Genomic DNA, 26346 nt, shown 5'->3' on the forward strand with positions numbered 1-26346 from the left:
AAACATCTTTTCTGTAGTAGACGAATTGGTTTATATACCTGTAGATCCGTTATATACATGTGGTGTGCTTGTAAAGGCTTTACAAACGGAAATATTATTCATAAAGTCAGTAACATGTCTTCACTTACATCTAAGGAGAAAATACCTTGCATTTGAAGTTTAATTGAAAAAAATTCAAAATGCTGTGTGCTACAACGAAGTGGAAATCTGTGCATTATTTGCTTAATGTCTGAGTATACTTTTTCAGGACGATTCTCAAAGACTATTAAATGAGATGACCAAACTTTGGGCTAATAGCTTCAAGAAATGGTTTATTGCTCCTGGTTTCATAGTGTAATGGTGAATGTTCAGAAACATGCTTGCTTTTGATTGTTGGCGCAATCTTTTTCTCTTTGACCTGTGCTTTCTCTGTGACTCCTCATTCGGCTGCTCTTCCAGGCCTAGAGGCAGAGCTTTGGCTGGCTAGTTACTACCTTCAGATGGCAAAGTATTCTTCTGAAAAGCAGGGAAATTTGCCCCTCTCCCTCCGGTCCTCCTAATAACCTCAGGCTAAATCTTCTAAAGTCAGACTAAAGTATGGCTGGTCAGTGAAATCTTAGCTTTTGTCTACCTCTAACATTTGAAGAAGGAAGTACATGCAATATAATCACTGGATGAAAACTCATTTTGGCTAAATCCTGTTTCTCCTGCTGCTCCTCTAACCTGCTGCAACCAGAAGGGCTCACCTTTGGAGTCTTCTGAATGGTGGGGTCTCTTGCAAATGGCTGGGTGTCTGATGGGCCGACTTGAGCACTAGCTGAAATGTATTCAGTGACCATGAAATGGGAAACTGTCTTTTTCCTTTTGCTTCTCTTCTCGTGGAGAACTGCCTGAAACTAGATGCATTAAAAAAAAAAAAAAGAACACCAAACACCACCAAACCAGAGTCCATGGGGCTGTGTCTTTCAATTGCTCTGCCAGGGACAGAGGATGAGGCGGAAATGGAAGTGCCTTTGCAGTGGCTTGCTCTGGAAACGGTGAAATGGCATGGCAGATGGCCTCCCTCTTGGATACACTAACATTGTTCCTCCTTCTGCCCCTTCCTGCATCTGAATGATTCTTGGAGCAGCAGTCCCACCAAGAGAGACTCAGCCAGGGAGATGTCAGGGCTTGCTGCTTTAATTCACCTTTGCACCATCAGCAAATCAGGGGCCTGTTTTTCTCTAGCGTTTGGAAGTCCCAAAGGTTATCTTCCTTACTCAGGTTCTGTGTCAGCCTTCACCACTCTCTCTAGATTTTCACAACGAGATGTATAGAAAGAGTATAAGCACATAGACTCTTTCTTGAGATCTATACCAAGATGAAGAGATCTTGATGAGTTTTACATTTTACCTAATTTTGCAAGATAGTTTTTTAAAAGACAGTTTTATTTATGGTTCTCTCTTGGCTTTAGAGGTCCTCTGTACCGAAAACCTAAATTATCAGTGGGAAGGAAGTTCTCTCTCCTGCTGAAAGTCCTGATTTGTCTAAGTATACATTTATGTCTAAGGAGGATTGCTTACTATTTATGCTCCATTCCATCCTTGGTTTAAACATTTTCCCCTAATCCTTGCAAATGAAGGTGACACTTGCTTTGATATAGTGGTGGTGTGAAGATATCCATCAGATTCTGAATTGGAGCCACCTACATGAATCCCACGGTTACCTTGAAATGACTAAATGGCTAGTATTTTATTTGGTTTTCTGCTAGTACTTTATAAATGGAGAGCTCTTCATAACCAAAGACCAGTCTCTCCCTAATGTGGGATTTAATGGAATGCAGAACTGTATGTCACCTTCAGTATATCCACAAGCAGTCTCCTTAGCCCAAGAGAAACCTGCATGACTAGATTCTCTTAAATTATATTCTTGCTCGCAGCCTCAAGATGGGTTTAGGAAGCTTCTCTCTATAGAGTTCCACGAATCATTTCTCCTACCAACTTTTTCTCACTTAAGGAGCCTTAGTCTTTTTAACTAAGGCTCTGCTGACCCAAGATGGCAAAGTGTGAGCTTTATTATCTGACCCAGAGGGACAGACGACTTCTGAGTCCAGACATCTCTATCCGCCAGTACAGGAGAGTAGTTATGGCTCACCTCTTACTCCGGCTAAGAGACCTAAGAGGAAGGTTACCCCTAAGAGGAGACAGGAAAGACCAGTTGCTCCTCCAAAGAAAAGAAGAAGAAAATTACATAGGATGGATCATTATGCTGCGGAAACTCGTCAGGACAAAGTAAGTTTATCTATTGTTCCAAAGCTTTGTGGCGGGTAGGTCTGAGTTGAAGGTTTTCTTTAGTGCCTTGCTTTGAAAATCAGCTGAATATGTTTCAGAAAAACTCTGGTTTTGTCATTCTTGGCTTTGAGTCCAGAAGAATCTGGCACTTCAGAGGTTAACACTAACGTGAAGACCTCCTGAACTTTCAGCAAGATGGGAAAAAAGAACCTTCCACTTTCTTTAGAATCAGTTGCCCTAAACCTAGTATTAACATTTAGGCTTGAACGAATGTTAGGAAGGCTGTTGGTTTTGCTTGCACTTATTCATGGAATTGGTTACAATGGTTTGTAGCCTTGGTTCTTGAGACAATCCAGCAAGGCAGCGAGGGGATTCCTCAAAGACCATATAAATTCAAACTCAATAGAAAATTGGCTCAGATTAATGGTGCATACCTTCAGAGTCCAGAAAAGGTCTTAGGTTATAGACAAGGGAATAGCTGAGGTGGAAAGCAAGAGAAAACAATGGGTAGTTGGAACTGTGTGTATTTTCTTATAGAGACATGAATAACGTCGACTCTTTTCAGTACATTCAGAAGAGGTTAGAAGTTGTCACTTCTCTCAAAACCTTCAGGTACCTCTGAGGCACTCTCTTGCTTATGACCATCTGAAATCGTCACTGAGAAGCAGGTCCTGGATTTCACCTGAGTTGTCTGGTGAAAATAAGGCATTGCCAAGCATTGACATATTAATGCTTTTGGTATGTTTTTGTTGAGGCAAAGGTCTTAGAAGAAAGCATGGTTTTCCCAAAAGCAAATACCATTTAGTTCCACACGTGGTAGCCCTTCACATGATGCTGGCGCGTATCATTCTGAGACTTTTCACTTGTGACTTACTCCTTGGGACAGAATTTGAAATACTGACTCCTGCCATGAAGGAAAACAAGTTTACGGCTGATTTTACTGAGGATGTGATTTGAGGAAAGGTCTTGAGTCATCTGAGAAGACACTAATGGAGGATAATATTATATGTCTGAAATAAAAAATGATATGCAGACCCTTCTGTTCTTACCAGTCATCTTGGGTGTATGTGTGGTTGCAGCTAAGTTGTAAAATTCACCTGAAGTACAGCCAAGTGTTTGTCTGATGAGGTGTTTCTTGGAAATCTTTCCATCGCATAGAGATGACAGTGAGAGGGAAGTCTCTAGTGTGTGGGAGAATTCATGCTGTTACAATCTTCCACTGGAGGCAAGAAAATGAGAGATGGATTATATTTCTTAAGATTTGTAAATCTTCAGACAACTGAGTTTTGGTGTTTCCTTAAGCTGAATAAGAATTCTAGAACAAGCTCAGTGGTTCACTTCTTCTGAAGTTAAGACTCTTGTAGATTCTTATTCACTCAAAATCAGCTTGAAAGGGACTAAATTGAGAAGCAATAGCTTGTTTCTTAGAAGAGATTCTTCTAGTAACCTTGTTTCTTGGAAGAGATTCTATTACAGGATCTATTATTCTCAGACATTGACAGTTAAGTTCTTGGAGACATTAGATGGAGTCCATTGTATTAATGATGTTCTAATTTAGCATCAAATGGAAGGGTACCATTTTACCTCAGAACTGTTTTTGATTCACTTAGCCTCCATCGTCTTGCCATGGTTCAAAACCTGATGTGATTTCACCTAGCAAACAAGAGGCTTAAACTATCCATCTGACTTTCTGCTTACTCTCGAAATTCTTGGATTTAAATAACATTGTTACATTTTAGAAAGGCCAGTTTATCTCTAAAAAAACAAAAAAAAAAGAATTTGCCTTCATCTTTCTGATATTTTTGTATCACAGAATCTTAAAAGGGATTGAATGAAGGGAGATTTTACATTCCTGAAATAATACAAATAAAAGTGATCAGAACAGATTTCCATTAAGAGCAGCAGACAGATCTCCCTAGACAAAGCTCTGCCTCTGGGCCTGAAGTTTTCTTTCCAGAATGTTCTAGGGGTAGAAGATCTATGAGAAACTAAAAGGAAAAAAAAAAACCCAAAAACCTGCCGGGCCTAATTTGCTCTTTTTTTCCAGATGACGAATCCTCTGAGGGAAATTGACAAAACAGTGGGGCAATTAATGGATGGACTGAAACAGCTGAAGCTGCATCGCTGTGTCAATGTCATCTTTGTTGGAGACCATGGTAAACCTTTGTTTCTTCTTCACTAATAGGACAACTACATAGATCATGTTTCTGATGGAGAACGCTTGCCCTCAGAGTCCCAGATTGTATTCTTCACCTTCTTCCCTCTTTCTTTAGGGTAGGGAAAGAAGTCAGGCCATGACTCAAAAGAGTGAGATGACACGAGATGACCCTGGATCATTCTGACCCAAACCGGGGACTTCCTGTGTCATCCTTTTCTTTGCAGGAAAGAAAGCCTTTCCACAAAAATCTGTCTCTTGCCAAAGTGTGGCAGGCAATTTGCTTGTGGTATTAATAGCTTCCTCTCTGTGACATATCAGGTGATACTACTCATCTCTGCTAGCCACATCCCCAAAAAGAGCCTACAGAGTTTATGTGGCTAAAAAAAATAAATCTAAATATGATACGGAGGAGGAGACATAGGATTCTTGTCAAAGAAGAGGTATATAAGTAAAACGATTTCCCTGTATTCACTGAGAGAATTCAAAACCAAAACCACAGGACCTTGCTTCAGTACAGAAACTGTTAAAGAGAGGAAGAAGCAGAGTTTTTCTAAATCACTGTATAAAGTAGAAGAATTCATAACCACTTTGTGGAACATCATAAACATTAGATATTATGGAGCTGCAGGGAGTTCCTCAGAGGGCGTTCTTATTCACATCTGTGTACCCTGAGTTCTATCTAGAGAGTGCCTCCTGCATTCCAGAACTATCAAATGGAAAGAATGACCCTGGAATGTGGGCCTGCTCCCTTCTAGGAAAAGGCTTCAGAGAAAAAAAATTGGTAGACTCTTTGGTAGTTGTGTTAAGAATGGCAGGCAAGGGTCCCTAGTCAAAGGTCTGCTTTGGGCCTGTAGTTTTCTTTCCAGAATGTCCTGGAAAATCTAGGAGAAGTTAAAAAAAGAAGTTGGGGAACTTGCTTGCTCTTTGGCAGGGGCTAAATGTGACCCTCTGCAAAATCATGCTCCATAAGATTGACTTGGGAGAGAGCTACAGATAAGACAGAGATTCTGGAGCATGTGACACAGCTGATTCAATTTAAGTTGCCCAGAGAAGTCAAGAGCATTTGGTCACAGGCTGGAGCCTCATGTCTAAGAAGTGGATGGGTGCCAGCGAGTCACATGCTGGAGCATTGCAAAGGTCTTAGTTTAAAACCTTGTCTTACCAGGTGCAGGCTTCTGAGATGAGTAGATTGCTTTAGTTTTGGGAAGCCGTTGCGTCTCTTTCTTAAAAAGTAGTATGGTCTAGTATTTCAGAGCCTGGGCTTTGGAGTAAGAAGTAATTTCAGTGGAGTTCAAATTGCACTGTGCCACTAAGGAGCCACCTCGTCATATGTGGCCTCCTCATCTGTAGAATGAAAACACTAATACTACCTACACAGAGTTAGTCCAGAGGGTGAGAGTGATGATGCTTGAGAAGCTCTTCACATATGGTCTTTGAAAGCAAGAGAGATGGTTCACCGCTATGATGGCAAAACTGACTTCCTAGACGTGTAACAAATGGAAGATCCTTCCAGTCTTCCACCAATATGTGTTTTGAGACTTGCTTTTTCTGAGTTAACAGTGTACTAAAACAGTAGCTGTTCATTGTTTTTTCTTTATGATGGTTTAAATATTAAAAGACAAGTTGTATCAACTTTGTGCTGTGTTGGGATATGTTTTTGTCTTTCTTCATTCCCATTTGTATTGCAAAAGGGATGGGGTGTCTTGATCTGGGATCCCAGAAGGTGATAATTTGGATTTTATCAGGTCTGCGCCACTCTGGGTTGTATTTCTTTATTCCAAAACCTTACGATGTCCTTTACATAATCACTTATTTTCCCCCTCTTAGAGAATATCTATATATTGGATTGTGCAAAACAGTATTATTAAATCTTCATCATTGTGTGTCATCTCATAAATTCCAAAATGACCATAAATGTGTCTACCAGTCCCCATAGTCTATTATTGTGACATTTGAGTTTATGTTGTTTTTTTATTCATCTATTTTTAATATTGATTAAGAATTTTTTTTTTTTTGATGGGGGCAGAAAACCAGTCTTGGGTAGGGCAGGAATATTTGTTGGTTAAAAAAATTCCCTACCTACATGCTTTTTGTGTTTGAGTTGCTAGCTTTCAGTTTTGACTGATTACATTGTTTACAACTTGTTTTCAGCAATATTTTGTTTTTCAGTTTGGGTGGTCATTGGGGCTGACATTTTTTTTCTCATCTCTTGTTGCCAGTATTGTTTTGTCAGTAACGTCCAAGGCCACCAGTGGAGACAGACTGAGGACTGGTGATTATGCACTCAAGTCAGGAGATACATTAGAGAGAATTGGAAAATGACATTTTGTAAAAGAGACACAGAACTATGTATTCCAGTTATTTACACCACCCCCAGCTGGGAAGAGTTTGAAGCAATCTAAGATTTTTTTTTTAGAGTAGATCTTTTCCATAATGACTGTGTAAATAGCTTTTTAAAAAGAAGATCGTAGTCACTTCCTCTCTTGCTGTTCCTGCTGAACGACTTAAAATGATCATTGAGATGATGCATTTTCCACCTTCTGGCACTGCAAGATGATGTGACTATATCAGAATCTGGTGAAATGATTATAGAAAGGAGCATTAAAAAATGTAAAGTCAAGTTAAGAAATCTCAAAAGAGGGGGATCCTCACAGTAAGTTGTTAGAAATGAATTAGGGACATGCCTGAGTGTTATTTTTAGTGTCTGTGTTAGGATATTAAGTTTACAATCACCTGAAAATATGTTCTTTGCCCCCTACAGGAATGGAAGATGTCACCTGTGACAGAACGGAGTTCCTGAGCAATTACCTGACTAACGTGGATGACATTACGTTAGTGCCTGGAACTCTAGGAAGAATTCGGTCCAAATTTAGCAATAATGCTAAATGTAAGTTGCTTCTCAAAATGCTAAGTTGTTAGAATGGTAACAGTAGGTGCAGCCTCGTTCTCTGAAGCTGAAATTCTTGCGTAAAAATGCTCACTTTGCTACTTCTTAGCTGGGCGACCTTGAATAAGTTATGTAAAAACTCGAACCCTCAACTTTTTCATCTGAAAAATGGGATGTTAATAACAGCTACTGGATCGAGCTGTTGTGGAAATAAATCTATGTGTATCACTCAGAAAGGGTCCTGGCACATGACAGCATTATGTAAATATTTGCTCTTGTTTTCTTTATGTGGAAAATACACTTAATTTGAGACATGCGCATAACCATAAACTTCTGTTTACAGCAGAGGAACATTTCAACAAGAGGTTCAAGCTTACTCTTTAGCTGAGGCAGGGGAGTCTGTGACAGGTTTGTCAGAACCACACTCAGACCCTGAATGTCCCTAGGAGCCCAGTTAAAGGGGACTCTTCAGCTTTATGAAAGTGACCAACACAACCCTGGGGTCCTGCCCTTGGGAAGTGGCAGCCATTTTGAAAGATTAGAAATAAACAGGAACTGTCTTATCGCTTATGTTGTACACACTCAGGTTATGATATGCCACTGACAAGAACCTTTATCGATAGAATAGGATATCTTAGGTGGTGCCTCCCTAGCCCCTGAGAAGTCCACAGTTTTATTGGAGACATGCTGCATTTGGGGGAAAAAATCCTTTAGAGGTTTTAGCCTTGGGAATAAGAAACCATCGGCGAAAGTGTAAAGCTTTGGAAAATTAAGTTTTTCCCAAACTGCGTTCCTGAGTCAACACAAATGGGAACAGTTCCAAGGTCAGCTCCAGGCAACGTTGTAAAATAAACAAATCCTCTGTGTTTCTGCCGTCTCTTTTCCATGCCCTTTCTGTCCTCCGGATCCTCCCTTCTCCTCTGCTCACTTGAGACAGGAAGGCCCTGGCCAGGGACAGGACACGGGTCACTGTGGTATCTCTTGAATCGGTGCTTACATTTTAGGGCTTGTGCAAGAAAGGTTTTGTCTATATTGAAAGGTCTTTTCAGTAAATGAATGGTAAATGGAATGACGAGGTTGTTTTAGGGGAAAAGGAAAACCTTGGGGCCAATGAAGTAATAAGTACCAATAATGAAATATTTCATACTTTACAAACGCTTTCCTATATGTGATTTCATCCCGTGAGAGTCAGTAGAGTGGATGGTTAGCAGCACAGACAAGGGTGGCAGGATGTCTAGGTTCAAATCCCTGCTTGGCCAGGTGGTCACTTTATGATCTTGGGCAAACTAGTTATATGCTCTGTGCCTCAGTTTCCTCATCTATTAAAAAAGGATTGTTGGAAAGATTGATGAGAGATTATCGACATATCCCCTTGGTCAGTGTTTAGCACATAGTCAAAGTTGTATAAATGTTAGCTATGATGATGGTGTCTTGGCCATGTCACTATTTCAGCTAGATGTGTATACAGTCTTCTTCAATCCTTCTAATAACCCTGTGGAACGGGTGTTATTATCCCCTTTTGCAAACAGTAGAAATCAAGGCTCAGAGAGAGGTGAAGTTTCTGGTGAAACAAGAGAGCTAGGACGTGGCGGAGCTGGGATGTGAACCCACATTCACCAGTTCTTAAGCACCGCCATGTGCTGGGTGACCACTTCCGCTCATGCAAAGCAGGAGCTGCCAGCGTGAGAGGCCTGAGAACTTGAGAACTCCAAGTTGATGTCTCAAGCGTGGACTCAGGCAGTTGTTATTTTCCAGTAGTTCTCTGGGATTTATCTGAGCACAAGATTGCCCCATGCTGTTTATTTTTCTTCACCATCAAAGAACGTGACTTACCCTGTTTGGTCCCTTTGAGGATTGTGGTTTATGAGTCCACAGAGTATAGAAGTTCAGAGGATGGCCCGCTCATTCAGATTGCCAGGGTCCCATTGTAAAAGCACCCCTCTTCTAAATGCCCTTTGGCTTGGTGAGGATTCTGTTAGCACCTACCTCCCAGAGTAGCTGTGACCAGAGAGAAAGTGCCTGCAAAGTTCCCACAGAGACTGCACATGATAGGGACATAATTTGGGTTCATATTGTTGCTACCATTATTACTTTCTTGCTTTCCATTAAAAAATGCAACTAAAATTAAACCCCAATTTAGGTAGGATGGAATCCACATTTTAGCTTTGGATTTCATAGCTTTACAATTAAGATTCTGAAAATTGTCTCTGAAGTATGTGTACTTACACTGCAAGACAAGCTTACTTATACATTTTTTCCTTCTTTTTTTTTTAAATTTTACTCATTTATTTTGAGAGAGAGAGAGAGAGCGAGCGAGAGCAGGGGAGTAGCAGAGAGAGAGGGAGAGAGAGAGAATCTCAAGCAGGCTCCACACTGTCAGTGCAGAGCCTGACGTGGGGGTCAAACTCACGAACCATGAGATCACGACCTGAACCAAAACCAAGAGTCAGCCTGAACCGTCCAGGCACCCCAGTCATGCATTTTCAAAAAATAACAACAAGTATTTATTTATTTATATTAGCGAATGCTTACTGAATGCCTACCATGAACCAGGCCCTGTGGATACAGCCAGAAATGACATAAGACATGACCTACTCCACTGATAACTTAAATTTCAGGGAGGGCTGGGGCACCTGGGTGGCTCAGTTGGTTAAGCGTCCAACTTCAGCTCAGGTCATGATCTCGCAGTTTGTGAGTTCAGACCCCACATCGGGCTCTGTGCTGACAGCTCAGAGCCTGGAGCCTGCTTCAGTTTCTGTGTCTCCCTCTCTCTCTCCCCTCCCCCACTCATGCTGCCTGCCCCTGCCAAATAAGTAAACATTCAAAAATTTTTAAAAAAATTTCAGGGAGGGCTGCTTCATGAGCGTTGGTATCTCTTCCGTATGCTGCTTTCCTTTTCTGCTGATTCTGTAATGACACACTAAGGCAAATTTTTTGAAAACAAAACAAAATCCAACCAACCTACAATCTGCTCTTTCTCTCCACACCCCCCAAAAGGGGACCTTCAGATAATGTAATCCTGTCCACAGTTTAAACACAGTCATCATTTACATAGTTTTGCTTTTAGCTAGCTCAGGGTACTGACTAAAATACCTTTTGTTTGCTGGTTAGTAAAAATAAAGGAGGTGCATCCCTGTGTGTGTCTGTGGCTGGAGAGGGCAGCTACCTAATTAGACCCATGATGTTACTGGGGAAACAAAACTCCATTTAGAAAAAAAATAACTCAATGGAGTAGAAGATTCATCTTAAAATGGATGATAGCTTGTTTCAAAGACCTGCAGATAAATAGGAAGTGTCACTAAAAGCCCCAAGTGCCCGATTTAGTTCCTGATGGAAAATTGCAAATAAACTGAAGCCAAGATCCAGAGGGACCACTGGGGAAACTTCAAGAAGATGTTTACCTAGCATTATCTTTGTGCTCTGGAAGGAGGAATTCCCTTCCAGAAGAGGAGAACCAGACCTTGCCAGGAAATGTGCCATAGAGGTATTTCCACGTACATAGCTGCGTTCCACTTACCAAAATATTAAATACTCACACACAACTTTACACATATTTTAAATAGAGCCTAACGTGATAGCTGTTCTGGGAGGGGGGAGAAAAAGAGAAATAATTGAGTCCTTTGCTGTAAAAATTATTTCTCTCAGTGATTATTGTCATCTTTTTTTGAAATTGCTCTCCTTCTCTCTTTGAACAGATGACCCTAAAGCCATCATTGCTAATCTCACGGTAAGTATGGCAGGTCACCCGGTCTCTGCCCTTGGAGCGGCTTCCACACACTCACCTCCTAGGTTCACCTACCCTGTGGGGCGGAAGGAACATTTTCCTTACTGCCCGGCAGTCCCATATATTTGTTTCTCTAAGAGTTTTCAAAACTTCAAAACTGGACAGCTGCAGACTCCCTAATGGTCTTGGCAATGACACAAACTGAGAATATTTGATCTTTCCATTAGAACTGAATAGTATTCATTCATGAGTAAACAAATCCTTACTCTCTCTGAAGCAGATCTGCCCATCACCCTGTTCCATCACCCTCCCCACCATGCAGGATGTAATCACACAGGCCTGAGTGCTCATCTCCTCCCTTCCCACCCCGCCTCCCATCCTTGACTCCAAGTAGTTGGAAAAGGCTTTAGTGTTGGAGTTGCTGTTAGTGATAGTCTCACAAGTCAGGAATGTATCTTAAAAATTCCTAACTACCCTCTGATAACCTTCCATGTCATCTACCAAGTTATCAAATCCCCTTTGAACCTATTTGTTCTTAGCTTGTATTATTTGATAGGGGATAACAGATTCCATTTATTCACTAACTAGCCCTTTGTTTGGCTTACAACCTCCTTCAACTTTCTAGAGAGAGAGTATATATGACTTTTTCTAGAAAACGCTCTATGTAAAAGTCCAATTTCCATTTATATTTCAGTGTAAAAAACCAGATCAGCACTTTAAGCCTTACATGAAACAGCACCTTCCTAAACGCTTACACTATGCCAACAACAGAAGAATTGAGGACATCCATTTATTGGTGGACCGCAGATGGCATGTCGCAAGGTAACTTGGGTATTGGCTGTCCCAGTTTTTGATCTTCATAACCACCTCTTTGGCAACTGGAATGCTATAAGGTCCTTAGCCATGAAAAAAAGAAATCTGAGTTGGAAATCCCACCATTTCCAAATACTTTTTATGCTAGATAAACAATTAGTGCTGAGCCAACACATCTCTATTTTCTGGATCTCAGCCTCTTGGTGTCTCTTTGAAGTCTCTCAGTGCATCTCTGTGTGGTCTCTCTCTCTTTCTCTCTCTTTTCACTTTTTAAATTTACATTCTAACCTCTATCCTTATTGCTTGAGTAGGTCAAAAGTATGCCTGGGACATGGACTTAACCACAACTGGATTGATTTGGTCTCGTTTGACAAGACTTACCCTGTAGCAACATTTGTGGAGGAGTTTAGAAAATGTTGTTGCCTTAAATATTTTAAATGTTTACCTTCTTTTGAGCTACAAAAGACTCTCCAATATTTAAGACACTGTTTCTTGCTCTTGAATCTGATGTAGAATGTGTCTGGAAATTCTAAGCACTTCCAAAGAATTAATCATTAAAAGGGTATCCATTTTCACACAGACCTGGCAGAAGCCCTTTTCCGCTCACTCTTGCTCTGACTTGCTCCTCAAGAAAAGTTTTGGGAGTTGGTCTGTAGTGATAATTGAGCAACTACTATATGTACTCTACTTGGGTAACGAGTTTATAAGGGAGAGAAGATGATGATAAGATTGTGGTCCTCTAGAAACTTCTATCAGTGTATCAGTTTGAACCACCTTTTGGGACACATGTGACACATACATAAATATCCTACTGTAATTGTCAAGGGTCTACACAGAGTTAAATATTTAGGATTATGAAGAGAGATGTATGAAGACCAGAAATTATTTTTTTTTTTTTTTTAAATTTTTTTTTTTCAACGTTTATTTATTTTTGGGACAGAGAGAGACAGAGCATGAACGGGGGAGGGGCAGAGAGAGAGAGGGAGACACAGAATCGGAAACAGGCTCCAGGCTCTGAGCCATCAGCCCAGAGCCCGACGCGGGGCTCGAACTCACGGGACCGCGAGATCGTGACCTGGCTGAAGTCGGACGCTTAACCGACTGCGCCACCCAGGCGCCCCAGAAGACCAGAAATTATTGAAACCATTTAGAACAGACATAAGGGGTCTTCATGAAGTAGTTACCAAGATATGAACACAATGGGTTTCGCTGAGTATGTCTTCAGGACCTTTTATGGGTGGCGTAGCTTGGAAGAGAGAGCAAATTTGGTGCAGTTGATAGGTTGATACGCAGAAAAGCTGGTAGTTGAGTAGAAGTGAGAGATGATGACAGTTGACCAAGTTAGTGGAGACCAAAGCCAGGCATTTTACTAATCATTAAATCTTCTTTTTTTAAAAGTTTATTTATTTATTTGAGAGAGACAAAGACAGAGTGTGAGTGGGAGAGGGGTAGAGAGAGAAGGAGAGAGAGAATCCCAAGCAAACTCTATGCTGCCAGCACAGAGCCTGACGCGGGGATGGAACTCATGAAACCATGAGATCATGACCTGAGCAGAAACCAAGAGTTGGACACTTAACCAACTGAGCCACCCAGACACCCCAATAATCAGTAAACCTTTTTAATTTAACTTTGCACTGTTGAGTTATCCTATGCACATATCTCATCATCCCAAGCTGAAAGTACTTTTCCTAGGAGTGGGGACCCAAATGTTCAATTTGTTTTCCACCAGGCATGTCAGTGCAGTGCAATAGATTCTGTAGGCACTTACAAGGATCCATAGAAATGGGACCCACGGGAGTATTTATATTACTAAACATGGAAGTATTTTGGAAACGTGCTGCATGACATTTAAGCAAAAGACATCTTCCTGTCATAACAAGAAAGGTCAAGTGGTTTTGATGCCTAGAGAGCAATGTTTTCACTTGCTTATTTGTAAATAGTGATGTTGTCTATGGGAGCCTGGGCTTTTGTTAAATATGTCACTAATACATGTTAAATTTGCCACTCAGTTATACCCTCTAATCGTATTATATTGATAGGTAAATTTGTATGTAAACACTTTTATAAAATACATCTCCATTCATTGATTAAATAACACATATTTTAAAAGTACCTATTATGTGCTTGGCTTTGAGCCTAGTGATAGGGATATAGAAGTGAACCAGACAAACATGGTCCCAGGGTGGAGAATCTTACCCTTGTGGAGCTAGGGAAGCACATTGGCAGACAGAACATTACCTGTGACTAATGCTTTGCTCAGCACAAGCAAGGTACAGGACAGTAGCTGCCTTGTCTTCAGAGGCCCCCATTTGTCCTGTGCCAATTGTCAAAATAAAGGCACCTGGGGAAAATGAATAGCATCATCTTTTTATCACTACAAGAACGATGCAATTAAAATAGAGATGAATATGCTTGTAAAATCCACTTCTTGGAGATTTTGTGTGTGTCAAAATTGGCTTCTTAGGAGTGATTTCATGAGAAATCCTGACTAATCCTACAATTGTTTCGATGTAGGAAACCTTTGGATGTGTATAAGAAACCATCAGGAAAATGTTTTTTCCAGGGAGACCATGGATTTGATAACAAAGTTAACAGCATGCAGGTATGACCACAGAACTGTGAATTGAAAATGGATTTTAGTGATTCTCAGAAGAGCTAGAGAATACTGGCATGAGAGAAGTTGAACAGTATTCATAAATGGAAAAAGGGCTGCTACTAGATACCAGCAACGTCTAATTGTTTTTGTTTCCTTTCTCTTGGAAGACTGTTTTTGTAGGTTATGGCCCGACATTTAAGTACAAGACTAAAGTGCCTCCATTTGAAAACATTGAGCTTTACAATGTTATGTGTGGTAAGTCACCTATTTAATCAAAGCCAACGAAGCAATCTGAGTTATCGTATGAACTTCAGCGAGGTCAGAGAAAGAACCGAGGTATCTGTTTTCTAGGACCACTTCACCTCCCTGCAAAACATTGGTGTAACTTGCCCACTGGTTCGAAGGACAGAATATCATCCCCTTCTAAGGCTTCTTTGTCTTCCTTTAACAGTTGACTAATGGGGAGTTTTCCTAGTGTTGTTCTTGGCAGCCTCTGGCTGATCTAACATCACGTGACGGTTTGACACCACTGGTTAGAGACCTGGTGAAGCAAGGAGAGTTTCTCACAGAGCTTTCTCCCACCTCCATCTCTGGTGTTGCAGCCTGGTTAAAATGGTGCCAGCTTGCATCCTGGCCAGCTATTTATGCGCTCCTAATTATTTTTCTTCCTTGAGCTTCTAGTCGCTGAATGAGGACAACTTTTCCTATTTAGTAAGGGAGTGCCGGTCTGGTGGTTAGAGGGGGAGTCTGAAAGTCGGGTCTCCTGGGTTCTTTTCCCATCTTGGCTGCTAGCTCTCCCCTGTCCTGCCTCTCAGCTTAGGCAAGTCACTGTGTGCCTGCTTGGCAACTATTCCCTTGCTATGAAATCAGCCTGTTCATTTCAGAGCAGCCTTTCAAGGCACAGGGCCAAACCCTCCTCTTCTCCCCATACTTCTGTGGAGTGCATTAGAGGGCAGGCTAGGGGTTATTTATTGGTTATAAGTCTCATTTCAAAAGGTGGGATAAAAAATCTCAGAGATGCAGGAGGGCATTGACACTGACTCTGGTAGTCCCTATAGCTGTCATAGACATAAGCAATAGCTGGTCAAGGCCCTGTTCATTCACTCTTTCTTTTTGGGAATGCCTCTCTCTATGGGCAGGCAACGAACATGGCTATTTCAGAAAGCTGTGGCAAGACATGTTCAGGCTAGAACGGTTCAGGAGCTAAGAAAGGGGGGCTTACAAACTAATTTTGGCTTTATTCAGTTCTGCTTTGTGTTCAGAGTTTTCAGACCCTTGGAAGATGCATGGTTTTGACTCTCACTATAGCTCCTCAAAAAATATTTATCAAGCACCTGACTCCATTTCTTTCTTTTCACCAGATCTCCTGGGCTTGAAACCAGCTCCAAATAATGGGACCCATGGAAGTTTGAATCATCTCCTGCGCACGAATACCTTCAGGCCAACCATGCCAGAGGAAGTTACCAGACCTAACTATCCTGGGATTATGTACCTTCAGTCTGATTTTGACCTGGGCTGTAACTGTGATGATAAGGTAGAGCCAAAGGTAGAAAACATCTTTATGTTTATTATCATGGAGGAGCTTGTTGGGTATAGAGCAGTGCTGTCCAATAGAATTTTCTGTGAAAATGTAAATGGTCTGCATCTGTGCTGGCCACTGACCAGATATGGTTTCTTGAGCACTTGGAACTAAATTTTAAGTCTTGTTCAATTGCTTGAAGTTGAAAGAGCCATATATGGCTTGTGGCTACCATATTGGGCAGCATAGATATAGAGAACAAAGGGCAAAAAACTAGAATTCATGCTGCTATTCTGCAGCGTTATAATTCCTAACCAAAGGCTTTCCTTTTTTTTCAACGTGGATCCTGTGTCTGTCTGTCATGGTCCCAATAGGAAACAGATGGCCTATGCACAAAAGGTTTTTAAAGAGAGTTTAAAGGGATTGGGTAAATCATGTTTAATGAGAGGACTATTTACATGGGCTGGGCAGGGTAGAGGCAAGGCAGTGAGGGACAGTGAGTCACCCTGGCGCTAGAGGGTGCCGGTCCTAGACCTGAACAATAAAGGGACCAGAACATGGAGAGAGAGCTGTATGGGGAGGAATTCCTGGATTTGGTAGATGGGTGTAGTGAGTACACTGCAACCTGGGAAGAGAAACCTGGGGGAGTAGATACCCATTGTTGTCTCTCAGGAGCTGGAGGCAAGCTTGCTCTTTGGAAGAGTCCTTAGAGGTCAGTCTCTCAGGGTGCAGAGCAGGGGAGGGTAGAGCATGGAGGGTAGAGGGGAGGGTGGTGGTGCAAGTAGAATCTGCCCAGTACATTGTGTTTGAAGAGTTTTTGAATATCAAACTGTAAGTGTTAAGCAATAATTGACTTATTGAATTTTATATTGATCAAAGTCCTTTATGGTTACCAATCACTGCTCGGACAGCAAGAAGTAATCAGTGATACCACACTGAGTTGATGTGATTCCAACACAAAGCAAAACAATCTGCTGTGTTTGCATGTGTGGTTTTATTATGGGTAGATGTGTGAACCTTCTAGTAGACCTTGGAAAAATGGAACATAGCTCTCCGCCTGCCTGCCCTATCCCCTTCTACTATTTGCTACCTTCCAGGATTCCTGGGGGCCTGGGAGCCACAGGATGAGAAAAGCTCACCACTGGAGGAATTCAGCTTGCTCTTCTCCCCCTGACCCCTTTTACTTCTTCTTCCTACTTTGGCTCCTGACGAGAATGAACAAAGCTAATTACTATCCGTCAGGTCATTCTGAGACCTCAGCTGGAGGTGTCGTGTTACCAAAGTCAATAGGAAGTGGCCTTTGAGGTGGATTCCAAACATAACCCTACAGTAATCTTTTAGTTGTATCTTGCTTTCTGAATTACCTTTCTTCTGGAAAACAAGAAATATTTTGGATTTGTTATCTTAAACCATTTGAGAGGAATTCTGGATTGTCTTTATTTTGTCTATGGGTTTCCCCAAAAGACTACATCCCTTTTCTTAAAAAAAAGTCCAGACATACTGCAAAGGTATACAGATTAATAAAATAAATGCCACAATACACACATCATGAGAAAGAAGATGTTATAAATTCAGTGGAAGCTCCATGTATACACTCCCTGCCAGTCCTGCTTCGTTCCTACCCCAAAGGTAATTAGTAACCTGAAGATAGTGTACATAATTGCCAGGCAGGTAATTTTTATTCCATGCGTATATGTCTCTTAAATAATATATTAATTAATCTTTGATATAATTCCCTAAAATAACTTATGGTATAGTTTTGCATATTATACATTTGTATGTGAATGCTGTTGTACTATATGTATTCTGCAGTTATTTTGTTCATTAATACATGAGTTTTAGCTCGTTCATTTTTTACCGCTAATAGTTAATACTTCATTGTGTAAACACACCATAATGATTTTTTTCCTTTTCCTATTTGAGAACATTTGGTAATTTCCAGTTGTTAGCATCTCCGAACAATGCCGCAGTAGACATTATTGCCAGTCTTCTCGTACACATATGCTAGTGTCCCTAGGGTATATAATGACAGAATTGCTGAGCCATTACTTTCCAACCTTGGAAAAGTAACTTCATAAGTCAGTTTGGGAATCACTTTAGTGTACCTAGGATTAATCTGAAATATTGAGGCACTATTCTAATTAATTTACCTGTATAGGTACCCAAATCATTATTCTCACCAATTTGGGAGCCTGGTTCCATGACTGTCCACAGTTTGAGGGAAAGGAAACAGAGTCATGGAAAGATTAAAGAAGGTGCTCATGGCCACAGATCCACTGGGAGGTGAAGCCTGGAATGTCAGTTTGAGATAAAACAGTAATTCCTCTACAGGGCTTATGATACTGATGGAATTTAGGGTCCTGTTTTGAATTTAGCAAGATACTAAGTAGAGAGAAGCATGCAGGAAAGACAGGACATTTCTGATTTGCTTTTTTTTCTCCTTTCCTTTTCTGGTTTTCACACATGAAGAACAAATTGGATGAACTCAACAAACGCCTTCATATAAAAGGGTCCACAGAAGGTGAGGAGTTGATGGGAAAAACAATCAGATAAGTTTTGTTTTTCAGTTTTCAAAAATTGAAGAGACCTCTTATTTACTTCACAGTGTAAGCACAATATTTTTGAAAATTAAAATTGGAGTTGCAACGTGATTTTAATATCCATCTGGCCAAGGGTATTGGTTTATTCTATGTACAGAAGATGCCAGCTTTAAATAGCTGGAAAAATTCCATTAGCTTTTTTGTTTCTCAATAGCTTTTAGGCTCTCTGGAAAACAGACATACCATTGTGTATCTGTTGGGTCATAAGTGAAGGTGCCGTTGGGGACTTCTTTGAAGGGACTGGAAGTCACAGTATAAATAATAGCAGCTGGTACTTATGCTGAAGCTTATGTACCTGGAGAAGCAAGGAATGTGTTGTGGTCGGGAGAGATATGCAGAATGAACTGTATCAGAACTCCCTCTTTATATGAGGATCATCTTGAGCCCTCTAACTAATTCTCCTTTTGTTTGTATATTGTACATAAAATGCAGTGTACAATGACAACATGCATGTATTAGTCAACTTTTGCAAGATTGTAACTAAAGAAGAGAGTCTCAGTGGTTTGTACCAAGAAAGCTGCATTTCTTGTTCACATTTCGGTATGCTGACTCCAGGCCAAGTGTGGCTCTGGGAACTCTTTATTCTGGAATCCAAGCTGCAGGAACAGCCCCTAGCTGGGGCATGCCCTTCTCATGGCAGAGGGAAGAGACGAATGGCAGAACCACGCAGTGGGTCTCAAGGCTTCTTCTTTCTATTATTATTATTATTTTTTTTTATCTGAGAGAGAGAAAGAGAGTGTGAATGGGGGAGAGGGGCAGAGGGAGAGAGAGACTCTTAAGCAGGCTCCACGCTTAGTGCAGAACCCGACATGGGGCTCAATCCCACGATCATGACCTAAGCCGAAATCAAGAGTCGGAAGCTCAACTGACTGAGCCACCCGGGCGCCCCTCAATGCTTCTGCTTTTATGAGGCATTTGTCATTACCATTCACAGTTGGGTGGTGAAACCAGAGCACATGAAACCAATGGAGGAGGGAAGTATTCTTTCCACAGGGATGCCGTCCTGCAAGATACATGCCAATGGGTGGTAGTATATACTCCTTTACGAAAGGGCAGTAAATAATAAGGAACAATGGTGCCATCTACCTCACAAACTCTTCCTTCTGGTTTTGAAATTCCAGAAAATAAGAAGAAAATAGAAGGGGAGGGAAAGGCTCCAAGGTAGGTTACTGCAGTAGATGGGATAGCAAACAGCAAATGAATGATGAAAAATATGTTAAAAAGCAGATAGAACTCAACACAACAGCTCCAAGTCAGGCAGCAAATGCACGTTGTCAATCCTTCTGAGAGCATTGTCTGAGCTATTAGCTTACATAGGGTCCTGTTTATCATATGTGTTATTTTCAATCTGGTTAAGTAAAGAACAAGGAAACCAGTGGATTTTATTTACTTGACTTATTTTCCCTTAAAAAATTTTTAAAAAATGTTTATTCATTTTTGAGAGGTGGAGAGAGAAAGAGGGCAAGCAGGGGAGGGGCAGAGAGACGGGGGGGGGACACAGAATCAGAAGCAGGCCCCAAGCTCTGAGCTGTCAGCACAGAGCCTGATGTGGGGCTCGAACCCACGAACTGTGAGATCATGACTTGAGCCGAAGTCGGATGCTTAACTGACTGAGCCACCAAGGCGCCCCTGACTTATTTTCCCTTTTGATAAAGATCTTCATCTTCCTCCTTTTTGCCTTTTTGTCTCACCACCCTCCCTTTTCTCTCTTTGAGCAAAGAACACACAGACTCTTGGGCATGTAGTTGGATAAACAGCTTTGAAAAATAGGACTTAGTAGAAGGTATACAAATCCTCCACAAACTCTAGAAGTGATTTGAAATGTTTGACATCTAGCTGCTGGTGAACTACAGGGTCATTATAATTAGAAAAACTGGAATGTTGACAGGGTAAATGGGTGCAGAGTCTCATGATTTGAGTTTTTCAAATATTCAATCACCAAGTCAGAGAAATAGTAGTAAGATGTTTCTCTTATGGAAGGCACCAATAAGGGGTGCCTCGGTGGCTCAGTCAGTTGAGCATCCGACTTTGGCTCAGATCATGATCTCATGGTTCATGGGTTCAAGCCCCACATCAGGCTCTGCACTGTCAGCTCAGAGCCTGGAACCTGCTTCGGATTCTGTGTCTCCCTCTCCCTCTGCCCCTCCCTGGCTTGTTCTCTCATTCTCTCTCTCTCTCTCTCTCTGTCTCTCTCTCTCTCTCAAAAATAAATAAGCTAAAAAAAAAGAGAGACACCAGTAAAATAGTTAGTTATAATAACTTTTAATGGACTTGTATTTATGCTAGTTCAGGATCTGGCTGTTCACGATACTGAGGCATTTCCATTTTGGGAAAAAAAATCATGCATTTAACTTGTTGGTGACAGTGTGCTCATGTGACAAAATCAGTCTCACAACTCAGCATAAAGAGTACTCTCAAATGTCTGAGCATGAAAATAAGCATCTTCTAGGTGAATCACTGACTTTCAGGATTGAAGGAGCCCCCCGCCCCAAGCAATACTCACAGGTGAACAGAAGTGTCTTGTTTCAAGATGATTTTACATCACCGAAGCTTGAACTTGATATGCTTTCGTGGAAATGGACCTTCACAGGTGTTTGTTGAGCGCCCACCCTGGGCTGGGAACTGATTTCTCTGAGACATCATTTGGTTTTGTCAGCCGTGTCACTGATAGTTTCCTGCATGTGACATCACAATGGTGGCATAAAATGTTAGGGGAGGATCACGGTAGCGTATCTCTTTGGTTTGCTCATGACCTAGTGGGACAGTCTTTAATGATGTAAGGGAGACTTTAGAACTATTGCATGGAATAAAAATAATTATGTACCATTGACTTATTATGTGCAAAGCATTTCCTTGTTTGGATTTTGGGATATGTATAAGCCTCAGTATTCTCTCCCCCTGTCCTTTTGTAACTCTGTCTCTTGGTCTTTGTCTCCTTAAGGGTCATAACTTAGTCATTTATTAAGCCGCAAAGTGACATTTTCTTGGTCAGAGTTATCTCAGGTCTTTATGGTGTTTCCTGGGTCATAAATCTCATCTCCCACTTGAAATATCGGATGTCTGCTCCACCAGAGTAAAACTTCATGAATTCGAGTCATTGTGTAAGTGCATGTGCATGTTATGTTCAGAGTATTACTTCTCCCTTCTGAATATCTTTGAATATATATTGAGACTTCTATACATAAATATAGAAGTTTTGTATTTTGTAAACCTAAAATTCTACACAAATGTAAAGTTGGATTATTTTTATTCCTAGTTCTTTTTAAACACACCTGCGGGTAGCTAATTTTTTTTAAGAAACCACGTGTTGTACATATTCCATTTGTAATATTCATGTGTGGCTATTTTAATGTTAAATGCTGCAAACCCTCTCATACTTAACACACATGTACCAGTTGTACGTAATGGTAGTGAAACAGCCCAGGGGATACTTGAGGCATATTAAATTAATCTTAGGCAATCTTTTGCTCTAAATATTTAAACTGTTATAGGATCAAGTCTTTCACTAAAATAAAGAGGAAAAACAGCAATCTAAACTGCTTGCTAAAGCCTTAATGTTTCTAGATTTGTGGGGAATTCTGGATTTTAGTTGCATGACTGTGGTTTCCAAATCACATGTACATAATGTCTTAGCAAACTTACTGTGCAATGAAAGCTGATTTCTTTGAACCAATGAGTCAATAGATGAATGAATGAGCAAAATGAAAAATTTTAAATCTCTCATAGCAAGCAATTTGGGCATCATAATCAGGTATAATTTTCACTTTAAGAATCATTATGCTATTTATTTTCGCCTTAGTCTTTATTCTATTTACATTTATATAAAAATGGTTTATATTTTGTTAGATTCATATTCACTATCACCTTTGTGAAAAAAGTAATTAAAAATCATTTTAACACTGTATACATTGGACTCTATCACACACACAGTAAGAAGTTAGTTTGGATGGATAAATGACTGAAACACTCATAATTCTTATTAACCTTAAAGCATAAAGAGACTAGGCTAGACAGGCAATCTTTGTAGCTCTTTCCAATTCTGAGATATTTCTAATTTTTGTTATTTCTGGAGATGTTAGCCATGCTAGAGAAAGTAGGAGATATGCTTGTGCTTCTCTGTGTGTGTATCCTTGTGTGTGTGTGTGTGTGTGTGTGTGTGTGTTGGGGAAGATTTGGAAGAAATCAATACATAGTATAATTCTTTACAATTGACACTGAATTTTAATAACCTTTGCCTACCAGTGTTCCTTGCTGCTACTGAGGTAGAGCATATGTTCTTTACAAAATCACTACAACCACAGCCACTTTGGGTCAAGACTAAGCTGGGCACTTTACACTTTTGCCTCTAAACAATGCAACATCCCAGTGAGATGTGAAGCTTTGGGAGGTTAAGTTATGGAATCACAGAGCTATCAAAAGCTGAGATGAGATTTGATTCCAGGTCTGTGTGATACAACAGCCCTGTGCTTTTCTCTATAAATGCTTCTTATTCCAAGGGTTGGAATGAAGACGAAGTGTCCAGAGAAACTCAGCGCTTATCAGGGTTTGGAAGTTGTTTCTGAAGTACTAGACGCTTTGATACAAATTGCCGCTCTTTTTACATTTTAATTAATTAATTAATTAATTAATGTTTATTTATTTATTTTGTGTGAGAGAGAGAGAGCATGCTCAAGTGTGAGCAGGGGAGAGGCAGAGAGAGACAGAGAGAGAGGGAGAGAGAGAATCCCAGGGAGACTCCATGCTCCCAGTACAGAGCCCCATGTGGAGCTCAAGCCCATGAACCATGAGATCATGACCTGAGCTGAAATCACGAGTTGGATAGTTAACCAACTAAGTCACCCAGGAACCCCTGCTGTTCTCTTTTTTAAGAATTAATTTCTTTAAATTTATTTAAATTCCAGTTAGTTAATGTACGATGTAATTGTAATGTTAGTTTCAGGTGTACAATTTAATGATTCAGCACTTCTGTACAACACCCAGTGCTCATCACAACAAGTACACTCTTTAAGCCCACCCCTCCACCCACCTCTCTCTGGTAACCATCAGTTTGTTCTCTATAGTTAAGAGTCTGTTTCTTGGTTGGCCTCTCTCTTTTTTTCCCCTATGATCATTTATATTGTTTCTTAAATTCTACATAGGAGTGAAATCATATGGCATTTGTTCTTTCTCTGACTTATTTTGCTTAGCATAATACTCTCTAGCTCCATCCAAGTCATTGCAGATATCAAGATTTCATTATTTTTTATGGCCGAGTAACATTCCACTATATATATACCACTTCTATGCATTCATCACTTGATAGACATTTGGGCTGTGTCCATAATTTGGCTATTATAGATAATGCTGCTATAAAGATTGGAATGCATGTATTCCTTCAAATTAGTGTTTTTGTATTCTTTGGGTAAATACCTAGTAGTGCAATTGCTAGAGAGTAGGGTAGTTCTATTTTTAACTTTTTTGAGGAGCCTCCATATTATTTTCCACAGTGGCTTCACCAGTTTGCATTCCCACCAACAGTGCATGAGGATTCTTTTTCTTCCATATCCTTGCCAACATCTGTTGTTTCTTGTGTTGTGTTGATTTTAGCCATTCTGACAGGTATAAGGTGATATCTCATTGTAGTTTTGATTTGCATTTTCCCGATGATGATGATGAGCATCTTTTCATGTGTCTGTTGGCCATCTGTATGTTTTCTTTGGAAAAATGTCTATTCATGTTTTCTGCTCATTTTTATTTGGATTATTTGTTTTGGGGGGGGTGTTGAATTATAGTTCTTTATATATTTTGGATACTAACCCTTTATCAAATATGTCATTGCAAATATCTTCTCCCATTCCATAGGTCGCCTTTTAGTTTTGTTGATTATTTCCTTCATTGCGCAGAAGCTTTTTATTTTGATGAAGTCCCAATAGTTTGTTTTTGCTTTTGTTTCCCTTGCCTCAGGAGACATATCTAGTAAGAAGTTGCTACAGCCGATGTCAAAGAATTTACTGCCTGTTTTCTCTAGGATTTTAATGGTTTCCTGTCTCACATTAGGTCTTTAATCCATTTTGAATTTATTTTGGTGTATGTTGTAAGAAAATGGTCCAGTTTTCATTCTTTTGCCATGTTGCTATCCAGTTTGTTGAAAAGACTCTTTTTTCCATTGGATAGTCTTTCCTGCTTTGTCAAAGATTAATTGACCATATAGTTATGAGTTCATTTCTGGGTTTTCTATCTTTTCCATTTATCTGTGTGTCTATTTTTGTGCCAGTACCATACTGTCTTAATCACTACAGCTTGTCTAGAAGTGTGATGCCTCCAACTTTGCTTTTCTTTTTCAAGGCATATTGCTATTCTTATTAGCTTAGCAGTAGTCATGACTCAGGCAGAACTCACGTCTGGGAGTAGCTGGATCTTCATCCCAGCATACCCTCCCTTAGATAACCCAGCACTTAGCATCCACTTGGAGACGGCCCAAAATGCTAAGGAAAAATAATGGACCAGGAAGATGGAGGCCTAGATTCTGGGAACTGCTATGTAGCTGAATTGTCTTGTACAAATCATGAACCTCCAGTTCCTTCATTAGTAAAATGGAGATGATATTGATCTGCCTAGTCTGTCTCTCAGGGTTGTATTAGGCAGGTCATATGTGGAAAGTCAGTCGTTGACAGTCATAAAGAACAGTGTTTCAAAAAATAATACAAGCATCCATTTATTCAACAAGTATTTACCAAGTAGATATTATGCATTTGGTATTGTTAGAGGTAGAGATCCAGTGATAGATAAAATCCCTGTCCGTATGAAATTGTTATTTTATTGTGATATTTAGCCAGTTGATGAATTGTAGCATAGTGCTTTAAGAGTTGAGATAAGAAAGAACAGAAGCATCGAATCAAATCTCAGGGGAGGTTGACGTGGCAATAAATGATAGCAGGCACTTGCAAGGGGAAGGAGGAGAAAGGATGCAGGAAAAGGAAAGACCTTGAGTAGAGATTATGTGGTAAAATCCAAGGGCGTATTTTGTGGGAGTGAATGTTTTTAAAAAAAAAAAAGACAAAAAAAAAAAAAAGATTTTCATGTGGCTCTCAAGTCAGCCAGCTAATCTGTGGGAATATGAATCAGGAAGCTGAGAGGGAAAAAAATACAAACTCCAGTCTGGATGACCAAATTTTGGAAGACAAAAGAATGAGCCCTGGGAAAGTCCACACCACTTAAAAAGATATGCCTCCAAGTATTTTTTCAAATGTGGTGTCTGGAGGAGAGCCTTGGATATGCCCAAAATGCCAGAGAAGTGTTGTAAACAGGGAACTTGGGTATGGAATGAAGACTCTGTCTGGAATCTGATGGAGGAGGAACCCAGCTGGGAAAACATGGAATGCATTAGACCCATATCAAGAAATCATGAGGAGCATGTTTCTAAAGTAGAAGGTTGCAGGCTCATCTGCAGGGTGGCTGGTCTCAGGATGAAGATCTTACATGTCCAGAGACTGAGATTCAAGCACACTTTTATGGCTCAAACAGGAACTTTTTGTTAAACAGAAATGCAATGGGTGGCTTGCCTACAATGTCACAAAAAGTAACAGAGTCAGGCTGTAACCAAGAATCAATGGTCCGTTGATACTCTGATAAACTGAAAAACGAAGATCTAAATTTTGATTCTGGACTATAAAGTTTGTGTTTCTTACTGCAAAGATTATTTCGTCTCTTGCTTAGATGAAGCAATTATGCTTCAGGAAGACCCAACTAGATTCTTTGGGTTAATTGGGGAAAGTGGTTGAATTTTAGGAAACTATCAAAACCAGTATATTGTTTTTTTCT

The 26346-nt window shown here is 40.3% G+C and overlaps 1 protein-coding gene across 18 annotated transcripts in view; it reads left to right on the forward strand.

Annotated features, from left to right (window-relative positions):
- ENPP2 (ectonucleotide pyrophosphatase/phosphodiesterase 2) overlaps positions 1-26346 on the forward strand; it is a 112475-nt gene that overhangs the window by 70152 nt on the left and 15977 nt on the right. For 6 of the 18 annotated variants that reach the window (XM_045453818.1, XM_045453822.1, XM_045453821.1 and 3 more), the window contains exons 12-20: positions 2094-2249; positions 4297-4405; positions 7169-7294; positions 10990-11021; positions 11713-11840; positions 14346-14433; positions 14595-14682; positions 15789-15973; positions 18416-18467. In XM_045453818.1, the coding sequence (XP_045309774.1) occupies positions 2094-2249; positions 4297-4405; positions 7169-7294; positions 10990-11021; positions 11713-11840; positions 14346-14433; positions 14595-14682; positions 15789-15973; positions 18416-18467 (964 nt within the window). The remainder of the gene's footprint in view (positions 1-2093; positions 2250-4296; positions 4406-7168; positions 7295-10989; positions 11022-11712; positions 11841-14345; positions 14434-14594; positions 14683-15788; positions 15974-18415; positions 18468-26346) is intronic. The other 12 variants (XM_045453828.1, XM_045453832.1, XM_045453830.1 and 9 more) reach the window with 3 other exon arrangements.

Source organism: Leopardus geoffroyi, chromosome C3 (genome assembly GCF_018350155.1).
Source record: "Leopardus geoffroyi isolate Oge1 chromosome C3, O.geoffroyi_Oge1_pat1.0, whole genome shotgun sequence".
Classification (NCBI taxonomy): Eukaryota; Metazoa; Chordata; class Mammalia; order Carnivora; family Felidae; genus Leopardus; species Leopardus geoffroyi.